Source organism: Melospiza georgiana, chromosome 10 (genome assembly GCF_028018845.1).
Source record: "Melospiza georgiana isolate bMelGeo1 chromosome 10, bMelGeo1.pri, whole genome shotgun sequence".
Classification (NCBI taxonomy): Eukaryota; Metazoa; Chordata; class Aves; order Passeriformes; family Passerellidae; genus Melospiza; species Melospiza georgiana.
Genome location: NC_080439.1, coordinates 24,145,027 through 24,162,554, shown reverse-complemented (window position 1 = coordinate 24,162,554; position 17,528 = coordinate 24,145,027). Strand labels below are relative to the sequence as shown.

The 17,528-nt window shown below is 44.2% G+C and overlaps 1 protein-coding gene across 1 annotated transcript in view; it reads right to left on the bottom strand.

Annotated features, from left to right (window-relative positions):
- Positions 1 to 17,528, bottom strand: part of GPC1 (glypican 1) — a 211,003-nt gene that overhangs the window by 89,087 nt on the left and 104,388 nt on the right. Inside the window, exon 2 of the mRNA XM_058031230.1 lies at positions 14,336 to 14,494. Within this exon, the coding sequence (XP_057887213.1) occupies positions 14,336 to 14,494 (159 nt within the window). The remainder of the gene's footprint in view (positions 1 to 14,335; positions 14,495 to 17,528) is intronic.

The window sequence follows — 17,528 nt, the reverse complement described above, 5'->3', positions numbered from 1 at the left end:
AAGAGGACAAAACTCCAGTGAAATAATTATCAAGATTTACTGCAGTGCTATGACTGCAGAAGAGGTCTGAAAAGATTTAACTGTGCTGTTGGTGGCTGCTTCCTTCCTGGGTTGCTTGGGAAGCTTCTAGTACAGAGCACAACAAATATTACAGCCCAATTCCCAAGGTGGAAGCGTGCAGCCAAGGTGCTGTGTCCCATCACTCAGCTATGATTGGGAAGTATTTTATCCCTGCTGTGGTCTGTGGTTTGTGTAGCATCACCTGCTCTCTCAAGTGCCTGCCTTTTTAAAATATATTGCACTACAGAGACCTGTAAGTTTTATGACAGCAGAGATTCCAATCTTTATAGCCCTTTTAATGAAAATTACCCATCATACTTTTTTTTTAATGGAAAAAGACTAAACCTAAACTGTGTCTGCTGACAGTGTTCACTCCTGGCTTCTTCAAATGTGTTTTTCATGTTGTAAGAAATATCCCTGTTCCCTCTCTGCCTCTATATCCCAATCTATCCCCAAGATGCTCAGACATGACTGCTGCTGATCAGGCTGTTTTCTCTTGACTGCTGTCTGCCCAAATCTCCCTCCTCTGTGCTCAGGAACATGCCTGAATGGAGGGTATGCAAGTTACCCATTATTTATATATTCTCTTGGTGATAAGCTTCCCCCATCTTCCAAGCCAGGTCACCTTCTGCAGAGATTCTTTCTGTTCTGCAAATGTGGATTCTGCGCAGCAACAAAATTCTCAGTGCTTGCACTCAGGAGGGATAGCCTGGTAAAACTCAGCCTCTCCAGCTTTTTCACACCCATGTCTCAAGGTGGTTTTACACCATATCCCCATGGGGTCCACTTCAGTGGCCATGGAAGTGCCCCTCCAGCAACTTCAACAGTCTCTGTGTCAGATCCTTGCCATGTGTATGTTTATTTAAACACAAGGGAGGCTTTACACTCCATAAGAAGGGCCATGGGACTAGGAGTGTGTCTATTCATCTTCTATTCATCTTGCAATGAAGAGCAGAGACACCAGGGAAGGAGCTGCTGTGAGAAAAGGCCAGTTTGTATCAATGGCATTTTTTTTGGTGGTGTAAATCTCTGCCTGTTGCAGAGAGAAGTCAGAGATCCATTCTTTAGAAAGCCTTGCTCAGGGCTTACCTCTGCTCTAATAAAGACATCTATTCCCACAGCTGTACTTCTGCTCTTCACTCAGCACTTGGGTTTGATGAGCTGATTTCTCAGGGTGACTCATTCCACCCTGACTTCACCTGGGCACACTCCCTGAGGCTGCTCTTATCTGGGTGGTGAGGGCAGGCTTACAGCGAGCTTTTCATGCTGGCTGCCTCCTCCCTTCCCTTTGAAGATGCCTGAGCAGGTGCCTAATGACAGTCCACTGTGGACACCTCCAGTAAAAGTGTTTCAAACTGCTGCCACAGACACTGCCAGCTCCTCCAGGAGCATTACTGATGGCAGCACCACGGACCAAAGGGCTCCCAGCTCTGAGCCTGCACCACCAGCACGGGGGATGAGCCAACAAAATGATCCCACAGAGCTCAGGAGACTGTGGCATGCAGCTATGGGCTGAGTCCAACAGGCTGGCTCCCAGCTCAGTGACTACAGACTCAAATAACAGACAATCAGATCCTGCAAACTCATTTCCCTTAGCTCCACAGCCACTGGCTTCTTCCTCTGTTTTACACACAGCAGACGAGGACTTGTTCTATTTTCTTTGGCCCCAAGAGATAAAATTTATATTTGTTACTGTGTATTTAATTTTCTGGGTTTCTTTCAGAATGAGTCTGTCACAGCTGTATTCCCCAGTGGAAACCTGAAAATCACTGGGCCATGTCCTAACCCAGTTACATCAACTTATTCAGTGTCAAAACTTGGCTCAGTTTTACAGAGAAGTCTGTTTGGTGAGTCAGCTTCCCAGTAAATCTTCAGGGATGTTAATCCACAGGCAGATCCTACTCTGTATGATACATATACAAGGAGTTTCCCTTGGCTAGGAATAGAACAGAACTGCTTCAGACACACTGTGCTTCAGTTGTATAAAATGTCTTGATTAGCATTTCTTGTTTTGTTTTCAGAGATAAAAGGAAATAACAATAGACTCCAAATCTCTTTCTCATTCATACCCAAAGCTGGTCTGCATAATTAAAAGTAATTGTTAGCTTCTAATAGCTTGGCATTTTTCACTGCACCTTCCAGAGAAGAGAAAAATCCAGACAGAAGAACTACTGAATTGTGAATGTTCACTCAACATTTTCAGTAGGCATCTGAATCTTGTATTTAAGCCAAAGCAGTAATGCAGCAAGAAGCACAGAGAGCAATTGCTTACTGGTGACCAAAGGTAAGAAAGGTCAAACGTTTATTTCCTATGTTGCTCCTATGCGTGCAGCGCCCAGAATCTTTTAATTATATTTCATGGTCCTCTGAACTTGTACAAGGGCATAAAATATATTTATAGCTCACTTAAACTCTTAGCAATGAAACAGCCATCCTATGCAGGACCTCTGCTAATCAAGTGAAGACTTTCTGTGCATTAACTTTAAAAATGTAAAAGAGTACTTGTTCCTTCTCCAGCTGAAGCGCTTATCTCAGTCTAAAGGCAACAACAAAGAAAAGCTATTTTCTTCCTAGGTAACAGTTTGAGTCTGTATCAGTTCACCTGTGATGTTTGAAGTACAATTTCACTGGCAATGCACATTCATTATAACTGTTATTATAGAACTGGAAGCTTTTAACCACACTGTGCCAAACACCAAAGAAACATATAATAAAGAGATCAGCCCTCTCTGAAGCTTTTCCTGCCTAACTGTGTCATTTTCTCTTTTAGACAACAACAAAAAAGGGGTAATCAAATAAAGAGGTCTCCACTTAACTAATCATACTCGATGCAAATTCCAGATGAGCAGACTGAAAAGCTCCCAGTGTAATTATACACCTCACAACAAACCTACCTGGCACATCTTACACCAACCTTTCATGCTGGGAATCTGCTTTGAGATGAATGTTAGGGAAGATCAGCCGAAAACATTACTTGTGTGTGAGGCTGAGATGAGGGAAAGGAGTTGGTGCTTTACAACAGGACCAGCTGCCCTTGCTTTGCTTTCCCCCAGAAGCTGCTGGGCCCTGGCATGCTGGAGTGGGCAGTGATGGCAGGGAGGGAGCCAGGCTGGCACCTCCTGCTGCAAATGGGGCCTTACATGAGATTTTAAAGACTCCACTCAAGGCTGCCTTATTACTGCAAAGCCCAACACCCCCAGACTGAGGGATCTGAGAAAATTCAAACTGCTGCTGAAACCTTAATTCAGCTTCCTGATGCACATGCTTTATGATATGATCTTTAATTAGCTTATGAGGAAATTAATAATTATTTCTGAGTGTAGGATTTGGCTGATGTACAGTAAATAATGCACCATGCTACCTAATGAATGGTGATGATTCAGCAGACATCATCTCTCATGTGTCCTGCAAGAGGCAAGGGGCCTGGGAGGGAGAAAAACAGTGGAGGATCACATTCATGAAGAGTAAATATCAATAGTTTATTTGTGCCAGAGAGGGAGGCACAAATTTAACTAAAAAAAATAAAAAAAAAAAATCTCAGTTCTTGTGTTTTGCCTTCTGGCTTTCTTGATATGGAGTACGGAAACATAAAAATATTTAGTGTTTCTTATCTGCTGATTAGCGTTTGATATGATCAAACAGAAGCTGGGCTGTGCAGCAGTTCAGGGGCCTGCTGGTGACAGTCAGGCAGCACCAGGAAGGCAGAGGCACCACTGGGATGGGCTTCACTGTGACCTGCAGTGAAGGGGGATGAGAGGAAAGCTGGGCTGGCTTAGCTCAGCCTTGTCCTCTCCAACCTGGCTGAGAGCTGTATGGCAGATACAAAAGGCACAGGAGGCCAAATCCTGCAGAAACAAGGTAATGTTGCTCTCAAAGGGCTCGTCAAGCTGGACAAAGCTCAGCCGTGTATTTTCAGAGCTGCAGCAATCCAGGCTGACATGTAAAATACTGGCTGTATTTTTCATGGCTACAGCTCTGCTGCTCACCTGCAGGTGGGAAGGAGGAGGATCAGCCCCTGCTCCAGCCTAAGCACTCAGCACCAGAGCAGGAGGAGGAACCCTACCCCTCTCATTATTACCTGTGAGCCAGAACTGGAGAGCAGACACTGACAAGTCCTTATTTACAGGGCACCATGACAAACAGGATGCTCCACTTTGCCCTCAGATGTCACAAATAAAGCACAAGGCCAGCAAATTGAGGCTATCCATTATTCTTGGTTATTTCCACCTAAGCCCTTGCCTTTCTTAATGACCTGGAGGGCAGGAGCAGAGCCTGGGTGCATCAGAAGAGAGCTGAAATCCTGCTCTCAGAAAAGTCAATTCCAGCCATTTCCTCCACAAGAAGTTTACTACATGCTGCCACACAATACTTTTATTGGCATTCATTACTCCTTGAGGACTAATTGATTCATTTTTAGCAGCATTAAAACAAGGCTGCATTTTACAAGGGAATTGTTCTACTGCTGGGGCTGTAGGAAGCTGCTCAATTATCTCCAGAACACTAAAAGCTGAATCCAAACTCTATACTCAAATTGTAACAAACATATTTCCCCAAGCCTTGATTAACCTACAGGCTGATCCCCAGCTCACAGCTGGTTCAGGTTTTGGGAGGGAGGTTGGGAGTGCTGGGGTTTGTTTATTTTATCATTACCATACAGCTTGGGACCCTGCAGAGCACAGACAGTCACCATGGGCTGCATTTCTTTATAAACCCTACTGGAAGTGAAAACCAAAAAATTGAATCCCCCTCAAACTCACAGTAAGGTTGCTCCTCTTTTTTGTATCTGATGTCTCCTTCATTTGGAGCTTCCTTTCTGTTTAAGAACAGCTGGAGACCCACAATTTAGCATTCACATTTAACTAGATATTTGTGGTATTCCAAAGTCAAATTAACAAGCTTGTTACCTCTCAACATGTAAAAATACCATAATATTCATTCCCAGCAACACCTACAAAAGAACACAACTGAAATACACACATCTATTACATACATACATATAAATATATATTCCTTTATATAACCCTCTGCCTTTATCAGCATCTCTAAGCCACTGAGGTTAAATGGATTCACAATCTTAACTGTACTGCTTTGAAAAATAAAAGGCAGATATAGTGACTAAAGTGAAAATGTACTGCTTGGAGATGGAGCTAAGACAAACTGAAACGAGTTCCAGCACTACATGCAAAAACAAAGGTGGGTAATCAATAACAAGGTGCTTCAGAGAGAAAAACTGAATCCTTTTTATTTTCTCTACTAATGAACAGCTCACTGTTTCTCTCCAGCCTGGGGGTGAAGAGTGTGCTGATGTTGCCCCTTGGTCAGCAGGAATCACTGCTGAGCAGTGTAAAACAACTTCCTGCAAAGGGGAGATCCTGCTGGGAAAGCTGTGGATTAGGAGGAGTATTACTAAAGACAAATCTTTAAAATCCCTCAATCTTTTTTCCCATGCACTCTCCTAAAGATCCCAACCAAGCTGAAGTAAAACCCATTGTTAATCCTGCCTGGGTCACCACCTCAGAGCACCTGATGCTGCACTCACATTTTGTAATATCAGGCCTGAGAGAAGCTGGGATTCCTGATTTCTACTTTCCTTTGCAGTGACACAAACTCAGCCCATTGGTGTCTTGGCCAAGTCTACAGGTTTAATGAGAATTATGCAACATCATCTGGTTGCTTCAGAAGTAGCTATGAACTGCTGGGTAAAATGAGAGTTTTCTTTCCCTCTACCATGGGTAATTTCTGAAAATACAAGAAATAGAATTAAGATATCCCAACATTGTCTGGACAGGAAGTGAGGCACTGGAAAAAGCTCTGCACACATTACACCAGTTTAACTGTGCTTTTAAATGCAAGAAGCTGTATTTGCCTGAAGGGAGAAAACAAAATAAGGATGGGAGGGGGGGATAAGTGAACAGTTTACATCCATAAGCAGCTATAGAAAATACAAAGGTGAAATGTTCATCAGGGAAGGTATTCAGCCTCTTGTAACCACAAAAAAGGATTATCTTTGAGTCTCCCCGCAGACAATCAATTCTCAGCCTGTTTTTCATAGGCAGCCATCATCTTCAAGCTCTCATTGGCACTACTGGTACACACATTACACTCCAAAACCCAGATCAACTCCTCTAATCACAACAGGTTACCTGACACCAAAAAACTCCTATACACTTGCCCCCATCAAGACAAGCTGTTTGCAGACCTCCCTCATGATTTGGATCATTACTTCCACTTCAGAAGGGGCCTTACCCAGAAAAAACACAAATACCAATGACCAGAGAGCATTTAGAGGCAGTGCTTGCTCCCTCTTAGGCTGGGGTGCTGAGAACAGAGTTGATATCCCTGTAAGACAGGGAATGACATGATGTTTTTTGGTGTCTTACTAGAAGAGGATCACTGTTTTATGGACTAGAGGTGCTCCTGCACCTCACTCAACACCCAGGGACTTGAGCTCTGTTCCCATCTCTGGCACAAACCTATGCTATGACCTTCCACTCATGTCTTCCCTCCAATTCTCCAAACCAGATGTTTGTCTGTTTATTTTTGTTTTCAAACCAAGTCCTTGGATCATAGGTTGAGGCTCAGACAGGCAGGATGCCCTGCAGTGCATTACAGCACTTCTTGGCTCTATGCTGCTTCAATGGCAATAATTAATAAAGCAGAATCAACAGCTTGCTGCAAGCCCTTCTGGTGAGACAGAACAAAGTACTTTTATCATCTCAAATGAGAACAGATACCTTGAAGTACTCAAAATAACTAAGCTCCTATGTCAGGACATGCCACATATTTCAGTAGCATATTTCCCAGCTCATTGTGTTTGCTGATCTCTAGGTGGGGACAGCATCTTGTTGCTGGAGCCCCCCATGCTCCCAAATATCCACAGCACCTGGCTGGGAACAGAGACTAAATTCTTGTCAAACATCAAGTTGGAGCAAAAATATCCCCTCAAGAGCTGATTCAGAGCACCTAAACTTCTTTGCAATAAAAGCAGCCCAGGAAATCCCATTATTTTCCTCTTAGGAGAAACACTGGGCATCAGAAAGATGAAGAGTGACAACTGCTTCACGTGAAGCCAGCAGACCAGGTAGAAAATGGCTGAGCACAAAGTGGTTCAAGACTCAGGCTCTTCTGCAGAGAAAGCTCAGCTGCTCATCTCCCATTCCCTGCCCTGACTTCCATCCAGCCATCTGGGAGTGTGGCTCTGCAGCCACTGGGGGCAACACCAGCATCTGGGATAAAAGTTAGGCTGCTTGGCTGCTTGCTCTGGGAAATCAGAGGCTTTCAAAGAGATTCATGCACTGTGTCCTGAATGTTAAAATAAACTCTGTCAACACCTTCTTCTGAGATTACTATCTGGGCATCACTAATTTCTTGCAAAATATGCCTGTGTTATCCCTATCTCAGAAGAGCAGGTGCTTTCTTTTATGCCCCCAAGCAGATGCACATTTCACTGTTCTCTGAGCAGATTTTTTGAGTGTGTGACAAAACATGGTGACAGCTGCTGAAACTCAGATGCCTGATGTACCTTTTCCACCTAACCTGACTTTTGCAAGGATGAAGCAGCTCATCTCTTGGGGTGTGCAGGCCCTTGCATGAGGCACCCCAGTGCAGTGCTCTCATCCCAGCCACTCCAGTTTTGTTTTCTTTTCTTTCAATAAAAGAAAATATTGTGCCTATGCCATCTGTTAAGCAAAGTGCTGCACAAACATTGCAATATACCCTGCAGCACAGAGCAGAGCCTTCCAGATTGTATGTGAGGAGAAGTGGCTGTAAGGAGAGAGAAAACTCCAGGTGCTGGAGCTGTTACAGGTGAGCCTAAACGTTTGCTTCCCCGAGGCAGAGACCTGTCAGGATTAATCTTGTCTGCCCAGGAATGCACCTCTGCAGACACCACACCCCATTCCAGGAACCCATAAATACCAAATGAGATGCTCAGCACCACACATGAAAGCATCTCCTTTCTCTGGACTCTCACTGTGGGGGAGTGACAGCCTGGCTAGCATCAATCCTGTCTTGTGCTGGGCTGTTTTTAAGGTGGTTCCTTGGGGGGAACAATGTATGAAGTGAGCATGGCTGTTTGCTGCCTTTTTCCTATGGACACCTCCAAGGGAACCCCCATATTTGTTCCTCTATCCTGGATCCACCTGAGACTCTGCTTTTTTATTTCAGCTTAAAGGAGGTGCTCTCTTTGTCTGTATCATCCTCAAATCAACCCTAAGGGAAGGAAGTCGATGGGAGCCAGAGGAATCATCTGTGATGGACTCTAAATCCTTTTGATAACACATCCCAGAGGTAAAGCTGTAGGACAAAAGGGCTTTTTCTGAATGATGCTGCCCAAGCACTGTGCAGAAAGAGGCACAAAACAATGGTGTTTTAGTAGTGCAATTTTACCAAAAAGGTTGCCCCTGGCCTGTCACAAAAATGCAGTGCAGGTGATGAATACTCAGTGAAAGAGACTCATTCCCAGGTTTCTTTTCCTCCTATTCCTTTGTCACGCCACTAAAAAAAGATGATCAAGCATCTTCCTGTCCTTAAGTCCCCCCCCTAACTCAGTCTCCCTGACTCTACCAGCTTTTTGTTCAGGAGCTGAAATGTTCTAGGCCCACTCATTCTTTTCCATTTGGAAAAACATGCCCATGCACAGGCACTGTTTCATAGTGGATGTTCAGCTGGGAGACAGCAGGCAGCCAATGCAAGATTGATGCTAGGACAAACCAAGCTCAGGTGAGCTATGGAAGCCATGCCATGTCCCCAGCACAAATCCAGAGGCACAGCTGAGCCTGCTGCCTCCCATCTGCCCAAGGATGCTGCAGAGGTCAGAGCTCTCCCACAGTGCTGAGCCCATGGCCAAGGCCACCAACTGAGCCACACGCCACAATTCCAGGGCAGAGCCCTGGCCTGGGGAGTCACCACAAGAAAGAGTGTTCCCGGGCAATTAGGGGTTTCTGGATCAAAAGCAATACATTTGAAGTCCTAACTCAAATTGCTGGCCCTAGGGAGCAGCCAGTGCTGGTGCCAGGGGCAGAGGGAGCAGGCAGCTCACAGAGAGCAGCCCGTGACTGCTGGAGCAATTCTGCTCACTCCACAAGTGCTCCCTTCCACAGCCTCTGAAACAAAGGGACTGATTGCTAATCACAGCAGCATTTCCACATTTTAAGGCACAACACTTCTTCCCTGTTTCTAAATAAACAGTACCTTTTAGACAGCACCTCACCAAACCATGTGATGCCTCCAGGAAACAACCAGGGCCAAGAGCAGTGGCAGCAGCACATGGCAAGTGTGGAGCAGTGATTTTGGAACAACACGTCTGGGGACACAGGCACTGCAGCCCTGATGGCCCAGAAAACCCTTGCTCAGGTCTTGTGTCCATCATTTCCTGCACAGAGAAGTCCTGCATCTCTCTTTCATGCATGGGCCACCAAATTCAGATACTTTAAAATTTCAGGTCATCAGGGCTTGGTCCATGGTCCCATCAACTGAGAAAATGCCAGCAAAATTCAGATTCTTGTCTGGATTTTGTAGTCCAGAACAGAGCTCTGCCTGCTGGGCTTACTCCACAACCTCCTGATCAGACTCCTTAAGCATTCACAGTATATAAGAATGTAAAACAAAAATGTTCATATATGCCTCTCTCCAACAGTGCTCTTAGGGGCTGCAGCTGTAGGTACTGAGGGTTATATAACTCAGTTCCTCTGACAAAGACACATTTGGTTGAACTTTAAACAAGGGACCTTTAGAAATCTGTAAAATTTTAACCATCAGTGTGTAACAGATTCTAGGACGTTTCCCACCTTGTAACATTTAAAACAATGATTCATCTTCATAAGAAATATGTAACTGTTTGAAACTAACTCTCAAGTGATGTTAATTATCTGCATGGTCTGTGTTTCTGCATATGCAGTTTCCAGCTACCAAGACTGAGCATTAAGAAAGCTTTTACATGACATCAGCTTTCCAATGACCAGCCAGATATAAACCACAAAATTTTTAATCTGCATTTGATTGTCACAGCTTAAAAATCACAGATTTTATGAGAGCTACAAATCATTTTTAGCTTGTGCAGTGTGGACTTAAAGCCAAGGTTTTTTTGTTTTGGCTTGTTGATATTTCCTGAAAACATGAAACAATTCTGAAAGGACAGATTTCCTGGCTCACAGCTAAAGGTCAGCAGTCACACAGGGACTGCTTGCTAAGTGCACCAAAAGGAAAGACTGGCGCAACATTGCAGCATTATTAAAAAGTGATTTAAGTGGGGGAAAAGGGAGAAAATGGAGAGACAGACAAAGATTATACTCTCAACAACTGAGCTTTCACAAAGATTAGAAAAACAGCCTTGTTCCTTGCTGCTTGCCGCCCCTCAGTGTCACTCCAAGCACCGCTTGCTCTTGCTCCCTCTTTGCAGCCCTCTGCAGCCACCCCTGAGTGCCCGGCCTTGGGAAGGGACTGCTCTGACCACGCACACAAATCACTGCCAGAGCCTCTCCTGAACAGCCCAAAAGCTTTTCCAGGCTCCTTGCTGCAACAGAGTATGGCAGTACGAGTTTAATTTGTACTGGGAAGGACAGGAGCTCAGAATTCTGATGACTGTGAGCAACACTGACATGCAGCTGTTAATAAGCAAAAAAACCTCATTTTCCACAGGAATCTCCCCCAGACCTGAGCAGTGTTTGTAACTCTGTCCCAGCACACCTGAAGAGCCAGTCCTGTTCTGCAGCTGTCAGACGGGGCACAGCCAGCTCACATCTGTATCCTGAACCACTGCATGGACAAAGCTCCTTGTCAAGGTATTTCATTTTTTAATAATAGATACTGAAATTTCCCCATTCACTGACAAGATACCAGTTTGAAAAGAAGCACACTCTGCAATCAATGCTGGAAGCACCTTTAAAACAGTATTTAGGATGAGTCTCAACAGAGGCTGTATCTCAGCTCCCGTTAAGACCCCTAGCTTGTTTTTAATTTTATTATTCATGTTTTTCTTTCTAAATATAGGCTATATATAGGTTTTTTTCAGGCAAATAAATGTCAACCAAAACCAACCTAACAGCAGGACTCTGGTACAGGCCCTGCTCCCAAGTACCTACATTTCCCTCCCTGTCTGACCAAGAGCCCTGGGCCATCAGAATTAACAAAGATTTTGTGCCTTTAATCCTCTAAATGAAATATTTCTACTCTGACCACAACATCCTCCCTAGCACTGAGTTATCAAAAGCATATGCTCCCATCACTCATGGTCTGTGCTTTTGGCTCTTTTTTTCTTTTTTTTAAATAAAGCCAATTGGTTGTAGAGCAAAATGCTACCTTTCCACTTAAAAGGTTAACAGCAAGCCTATGACCACATGTATAGCTTGCAACTGATGTCTCCAAATTCTGCTAACTACAGTAACATAAAGCCAACCAACAAATGTGCTGGTAAGCAGCTAAGCAATAGCACAGGCTGTTTAAATTTAGCCCTGGCAGATCCTGGAGGAAGGGCATCTCCAGCCATGTGTCCTCTGCTGTGCAGAGAGAGCACTCAGACTATAGATCCTATTCCTCATTTTGAATACAGAGCTGCACCTATTGCATCTCATCTGTCTCTCACACGTGCATTTTCTCTATTGTATGAGATAAAGGGCACTCAGCTCTTGGACACAGAATGTTTGCCCCAAAAGCAGCCAGGGAGACTGAAACCACAGCCTCTGTAATTCCTTGCAACAACACAAAGCTGCAGCTCAGAGCAGAGGCGTGCTGACAATTTAGGGCTTTACAGACCACAACCTGCAAGGATGAATTACTCTCCAAAGCAAAATGTTGACCACAGGCATGGAGAACATTACTTCAGAGGCAGATTGCTGTGGCCTTGCTATTTTCTGTCTGGAGCTTGGGGAATTTACAAGTAGAGATGATTGCCATGATCAGCAGTGAGATTACAGGCACGAGATTTGCTGTGATCAATCCAAAAATAAGACAGCTCCAGGCCTGAAGTTCAGTGTGCCACACCTGCTAGCAGAGAATACATGAATAATCTGATCTCCAGGCTACAAATACTTTGAGAAAGGGTTGGACATCCCCATCCTCCTAAGGCCAAATGAAATCACTAATGTGAGGACAAGCTGTGCATTGATACCTCTGAAACCCCAAAAGCTGCACTCCAAGCTGCTGCTGAGGAAATCCAACAAAATCAGGCATCCAGTGCCAGCAAGACTAGAACTCATCCATGTGACATAAAAAGCTCCTTTATTGAACAGCTCTAAGCAGCACTACCTGAAAAAGTCTTGTTAACTGTGAGATTAATAACATTTCCTGGAAGCTAGGGCAGTTTCTGTGGCATTGTTTCAGGAGCTGAGGTGATCCCATTGCCCCATCACCAGAACTCCCTCAATTTCAAACCATTTATGCAGTAGCTAAAGAAAAATTAATAGTACTATTTAAAGGTAAAGTCATGCTTGAAACTGAGACACAATATGATGATTTTTTTAATCATGTCTTGCATAAATTATGAACTCTGCATTGATTACAAGGGTAGTTAAGCACATGAAAAGGGTATAATGGGAGCAGGAGACATCTTCCTGGCCTGTGGGCTCAAGTGAGGTTGTTCCCACTACAGAACACCAATGATCTGTGCATTATGGTCTGTAAAAGTAATACTTGGCTTATTGAACATTTACTTTGTTTGATACTTAGAAGAAACTTGGGTATGCACCACAGAAATAAAGCTCTATCTTAGTAAAATTCTGGAGAATAAAACCAAAATAAAATAAAATACTGGGGAATAAAACCAAATGGCTCTAACTGACAACACAAGCATCCCCCTTTTATATACTTTGTTTTGCTTACTGTTACTCTTACTACTGTTATTATTATTATTATTAATCCACCAAAACATCACACTTAGACTAAACCAGTTCCCCACTAGGAAATTTCTGCTTATTAGTATAATCCTCAACACTTCCATCAAATTTTGCACTCCCTTACATGTCAGATGCAGAACTCTGCTCTTTGGAGTGGCTGTGGTGAAAATAAAGAGCAGATACAGCAGCCAGTGCAGTGACAGGGAGTGGAGAGAGAGGGTGCCAAGCACTAACCCCTGTGGAGGGCTGGATTTCAGAGCTTGGGGACTGTGCTCAGCAGTAGCTACGTCAGGTCCCATTCAGACATCAGTCTGAGCAACCACCATTGTCAGGCTCTTTGAAAAATCCTGATTGTCACCTTTTAAAGCAGGTGAAAATCAATTAATTTTGAGCTTATGAAGGAATGCCTTTGCTGTGGCCAACCTTGGCCACGCACACAATGCCTTTTGCAGAGATGCACTGCCTTTTCTTCCTATTTAGTGTAAAAGCACTTCATCATCTTGGTTATAAGCCTGAAGGTCAGGCTTATTTCTTTAGATCTATTATTTACTACTTGAATTTCCAGTTCCACCTTTCTGGCTATTACAGCTTCTTTTCCCAACTCCTTTTCACGGTAACTCTGTGATGATGACTGTTTGATAAAGTTAGGAGGGCCATGATTCTAAGTGTCTGACCTTCTTCAAAATCTGATAATGGATACAGTTGCTGAATCACAGGTCATCTCAATTTTGTCAGTAAACCATTTATTTACAGTGGCCTTCAGACCTCCAGGCTCACTGTGCACTGCAAAATGGATTTTTCAGGGAACAATAAAAGTAGGAGAGCCATCCTTAGCCTTTGCTTAGGTTAGGAGGGATACTGGACTTTGGAGAAAATGTTTCTCCACAACATCTTATGTACCACAATCTCTAAGAGCTTTCCTGCTCTGTAACATTTCCTGATGTTTGTATGAAACTGACAGTTATAGGATCCAATACGTACTAACCTTATTTTCACTTGCAACCTACATGGAAAGGACAAGAAAAATCCATGTTTCCTTAAACTCTCCCCACCTACTGAGGCCTATCCAGTCACCTTTGCAATATTGTTCAGCTTACAGTTCAAGGCACAGTGCCAGGTTTTACATCACTGCCTCAAATGCTACTGTGCTGTGGCAGGAGCTGATTTCAGCACGCCTGTCCCAGCTGTGTCAGTGCCAAGGCACACCAGGGTCTGCCAGGCTCCTCCAGTGGCTGCTCTGAAATGGAGATCTCAAAATGCCTTGGTCTTACAGAAACCCTGCCAGAGGTACAACTCCTACAATTCCAGCAACTCAATGCTTCACACAAAGTGTTGAGTGAGATGCAGAGAAAAACGTGTCAAACACAACTCCTGGCTCCAACAGTGCCTGGAAAAGTGAGCAGTGAGTGGATCCTGAGCAGAGCAAGCAGGCAGGTTTTACTTACTGTCAAAGCTCCTGTGCTGTGCTGTTAGGATGGCCTGCACAGAGCGACCAGCCTCTTTCATCATGGCTTCAAATTCACTTCGGCTTTTGTTTGCAAAGTTCTCCTCCATCTCGCTGGTACAGCAGGTGTAGCCCTGTGGGCAGATTCGCAGGTGCTCCCCTAAAATGAGAGAAAATGCTGTTTAATAGCCAGGTCTGGAAAAGGGAGAACTTAATGCTGGACAGTCTCAGCTTAAAAATATCCCAGCTCCCTGGTAACCTGGATCTGCATCAGGTCTTTCTGTCAAATTTACCACTTAATTTGAGTTCTTCTGCTTTGATACAGTGGTTGGTATCAAGGCAGGCACAAATTTTCTCATTGTTGACTGTGAGGGAATGTGGGATCTCAGCACCTCAGGACTGATGTGCAGAGTGACCGAGACCACCCTTGGGGGGCTCGGAGGTCCTGGAATGTTGCCAGAAGTGTCTGGTGGCTGGACTTTGATCCTGCACGGGAGACGACACCTGTATGAGGATGGGAGGATTTCACTGGGGTGAATGGTGAAGGGATAAGTTAATTAGAGTGTGAAACACAGGGTTTAGGATTTCTGTACAGGGGGGTCTAAAGAAGTAAGATGGAGGAATTGGGGCGTGTCCTGTCCTTCTTCTTCTTCTTCTTCTTGGCCTCCATCTTCTGTGGTGATGTTGGCACTTTGGGATTGGTTATTACTAAAAGTGCACTGGTCAATAAGGGTAAAAGGTATTGGGGAAATAGGTAAATATTGTATATGTAGTTTTGAGTATAAAGATAGGTGACCGCCCCGGGGGCTCTCAGTGTGCTCATGGCTGGCTGCTGTGCAGACCTCTGTCGGGCCGAGAGAAAATCTTTTAGATAAAAAACTAATAAACACCGAGACCGAGAAAAGATCAGAAGCCTCTTCTCGTCCTTTGAAGCGTGGGCTGCCCAAGGCCACCCCGGGCCTTCCCAGGTCATTAAAACAGCCGAGAAACTGACAAGGGAAGAAAAAGCAAGGGAAAAAAAAATCATATTTGGAGCAAGGAGAAGGGAAAATCTCCTGCTCAAAGTCTGTCCTAGAATCCATCTCTGCCTAGAATCCCAGAAGACATGAAAGTCTGATTAAATGACAGCTGTACTCATTAGACTTAATATGTACATTAGCACAGCCATTTGAAACTGCTTTGTAAGGAAAAAAAGAAACAACTCCAAAGTGCTCCCTGCCCTACCAAATGTAGCATGAGAAGGCATTTCCTTAAGCAGAGAGGTGAGGCTAGTGGAAAGTTTTCAAGAGACAGAGATGTGATGAATGTCAGTGGAATTTGGGTGGCTAATTCCCTTCCACATGTATTGAAATTTTCAGTGAAAAATTTATCTCCTGGAAAGAGACAAGAGCACCCCAAAAAGGTTGCTCTGACAATCACTGATTGAAAATCACCCTTTTCTATAAGGAAGAACAGGAAAGGTAAGAAGACTCAGCAGTCAAATTGAAAAATTCTCCAGTGTGGAGTTTCTCCTGCCCTCTGCAATTTCTTTACTGTGGAGAAGCAAGTGCTCACCTAGGCAAAGTCAGCAACATTTAAAAAATAATTGCTCAAGTTCATATGAGTCCTTACAAAAACACATCCACTTGCAAACACACCCTATGTTTCCCCTTACCCAAGCAATAAGAATTCATTTGAATTAAAACATTTATTAAAAAAATTAAATAAAATACCCCTCTTGTTCCAAGCATGTTCTGAGATAAACCAATTACCAAGCAGTTACAATATTTAAGATAATTTGATTAGGATTGCCAATGATTTTGCTGGCACTTTTACAGGACTGCTGTCTTAATGTCACAGCTGAGCCCAAACATCTTTAAAATTTTGTTTTATCTTGTGTGTCTAAACAGCTTCAAATCCTGAACCTGCACAGCCTCCAGAGTTACCCACAAAGTCCTTAGCTATTTCCAATGTAAAGCTCTTAGCAAATGGGTGGTAAAGGGTCTCTGAAACCGGGTATGTGTCCTACCCTTGTTAAAGTTATCTCATTAGCAGCCTTAGACCAACGGAGTGTTCTGTAGTTGATGCATTTTAGGCAGAAGCCATTCAGGATGAGTTTGTATTTTGCTGGCCCTTGTCCTGCTCACAGATGACCCTTGAGCAACCTCTGCAGGGTGTGGGGTGAGCCTGTCCTTGGCAAACGGGTTACCGTGGGCATCCGCACTGCCAGGCCTCCTGTCTATGTGACAGAAATTGCTGCTCACCACCTTCTGTAGGAGACAAACTCCCATCTCCAGCCCTGTGCTGTGCTGCCAGCTGAGAGGAGTGTCAGAGTGGTGTGTCCTGGGGCTGCCTGTCTCCCTTCGTGCCCACTCTCTGTCCCCACCAGTGCCCAAATCAGCAGGAAAAGCAGCAACTTGCTTCAATGTAAAACCTCAAGAGTCAAAAATAAATATCATGTGGCTCCATGCTTGCCACTACTGAATTTCACAGGCAACCCCTGATGAGGGGAGAGAATGATGCATCTGACTCCATCTTATCAGAAGGCTAATTAATTACTTTATTATTCTATATTATTCTAATATATACTATATTACACTATGTTACACTGCATCTAAACTGAATCTGCCAAGCACTCCACAGCTCAGAACTGCCCAGAATCTGTGACTGTCACCAACAGCCCTGACACAAACACACACACAGACACCTGGCCCTGACAGGCCAAGGAAACAAAACCCTATAACTGTGGGTAAACAATCTCCACATTCTGCTTTGGCACAAACACAGGCACAGCAAATGAGGTAAGGATATTGGGAAGAATTGTGCCTTGCTTTTCTCTGTGAAGAGAAATGTGGGGCTACATGCTACACCAAATGCAAGCTCAGTTTCAGGGCTTGCCTGAGCCTCTCCTTCCCTCACTGGATTGTTCTGAGTCGTTCCCTGGGCTCCTTTCTGTAGAGCTCTATTTATCTGTACAACGTCAGGGCTGCTGACATGTGACAGACAGGCAGGAAAAGGGAGCTGGAATTTTTTGACAAGACATGGCTTTGATTCCTGTCACGGCAAATTATAAAAACTTTTTTCTTGTCCAGCCTTTTCCATCCCATTTCTGCTGCCACAGGATTTCTGGCAAGGACGGAAGTTTTGTGCACAGCAATTTTACTGTGGGATGCATCTGTCCATGAGGGCCTCGATGCCCTCAGGACAAAGTGAGG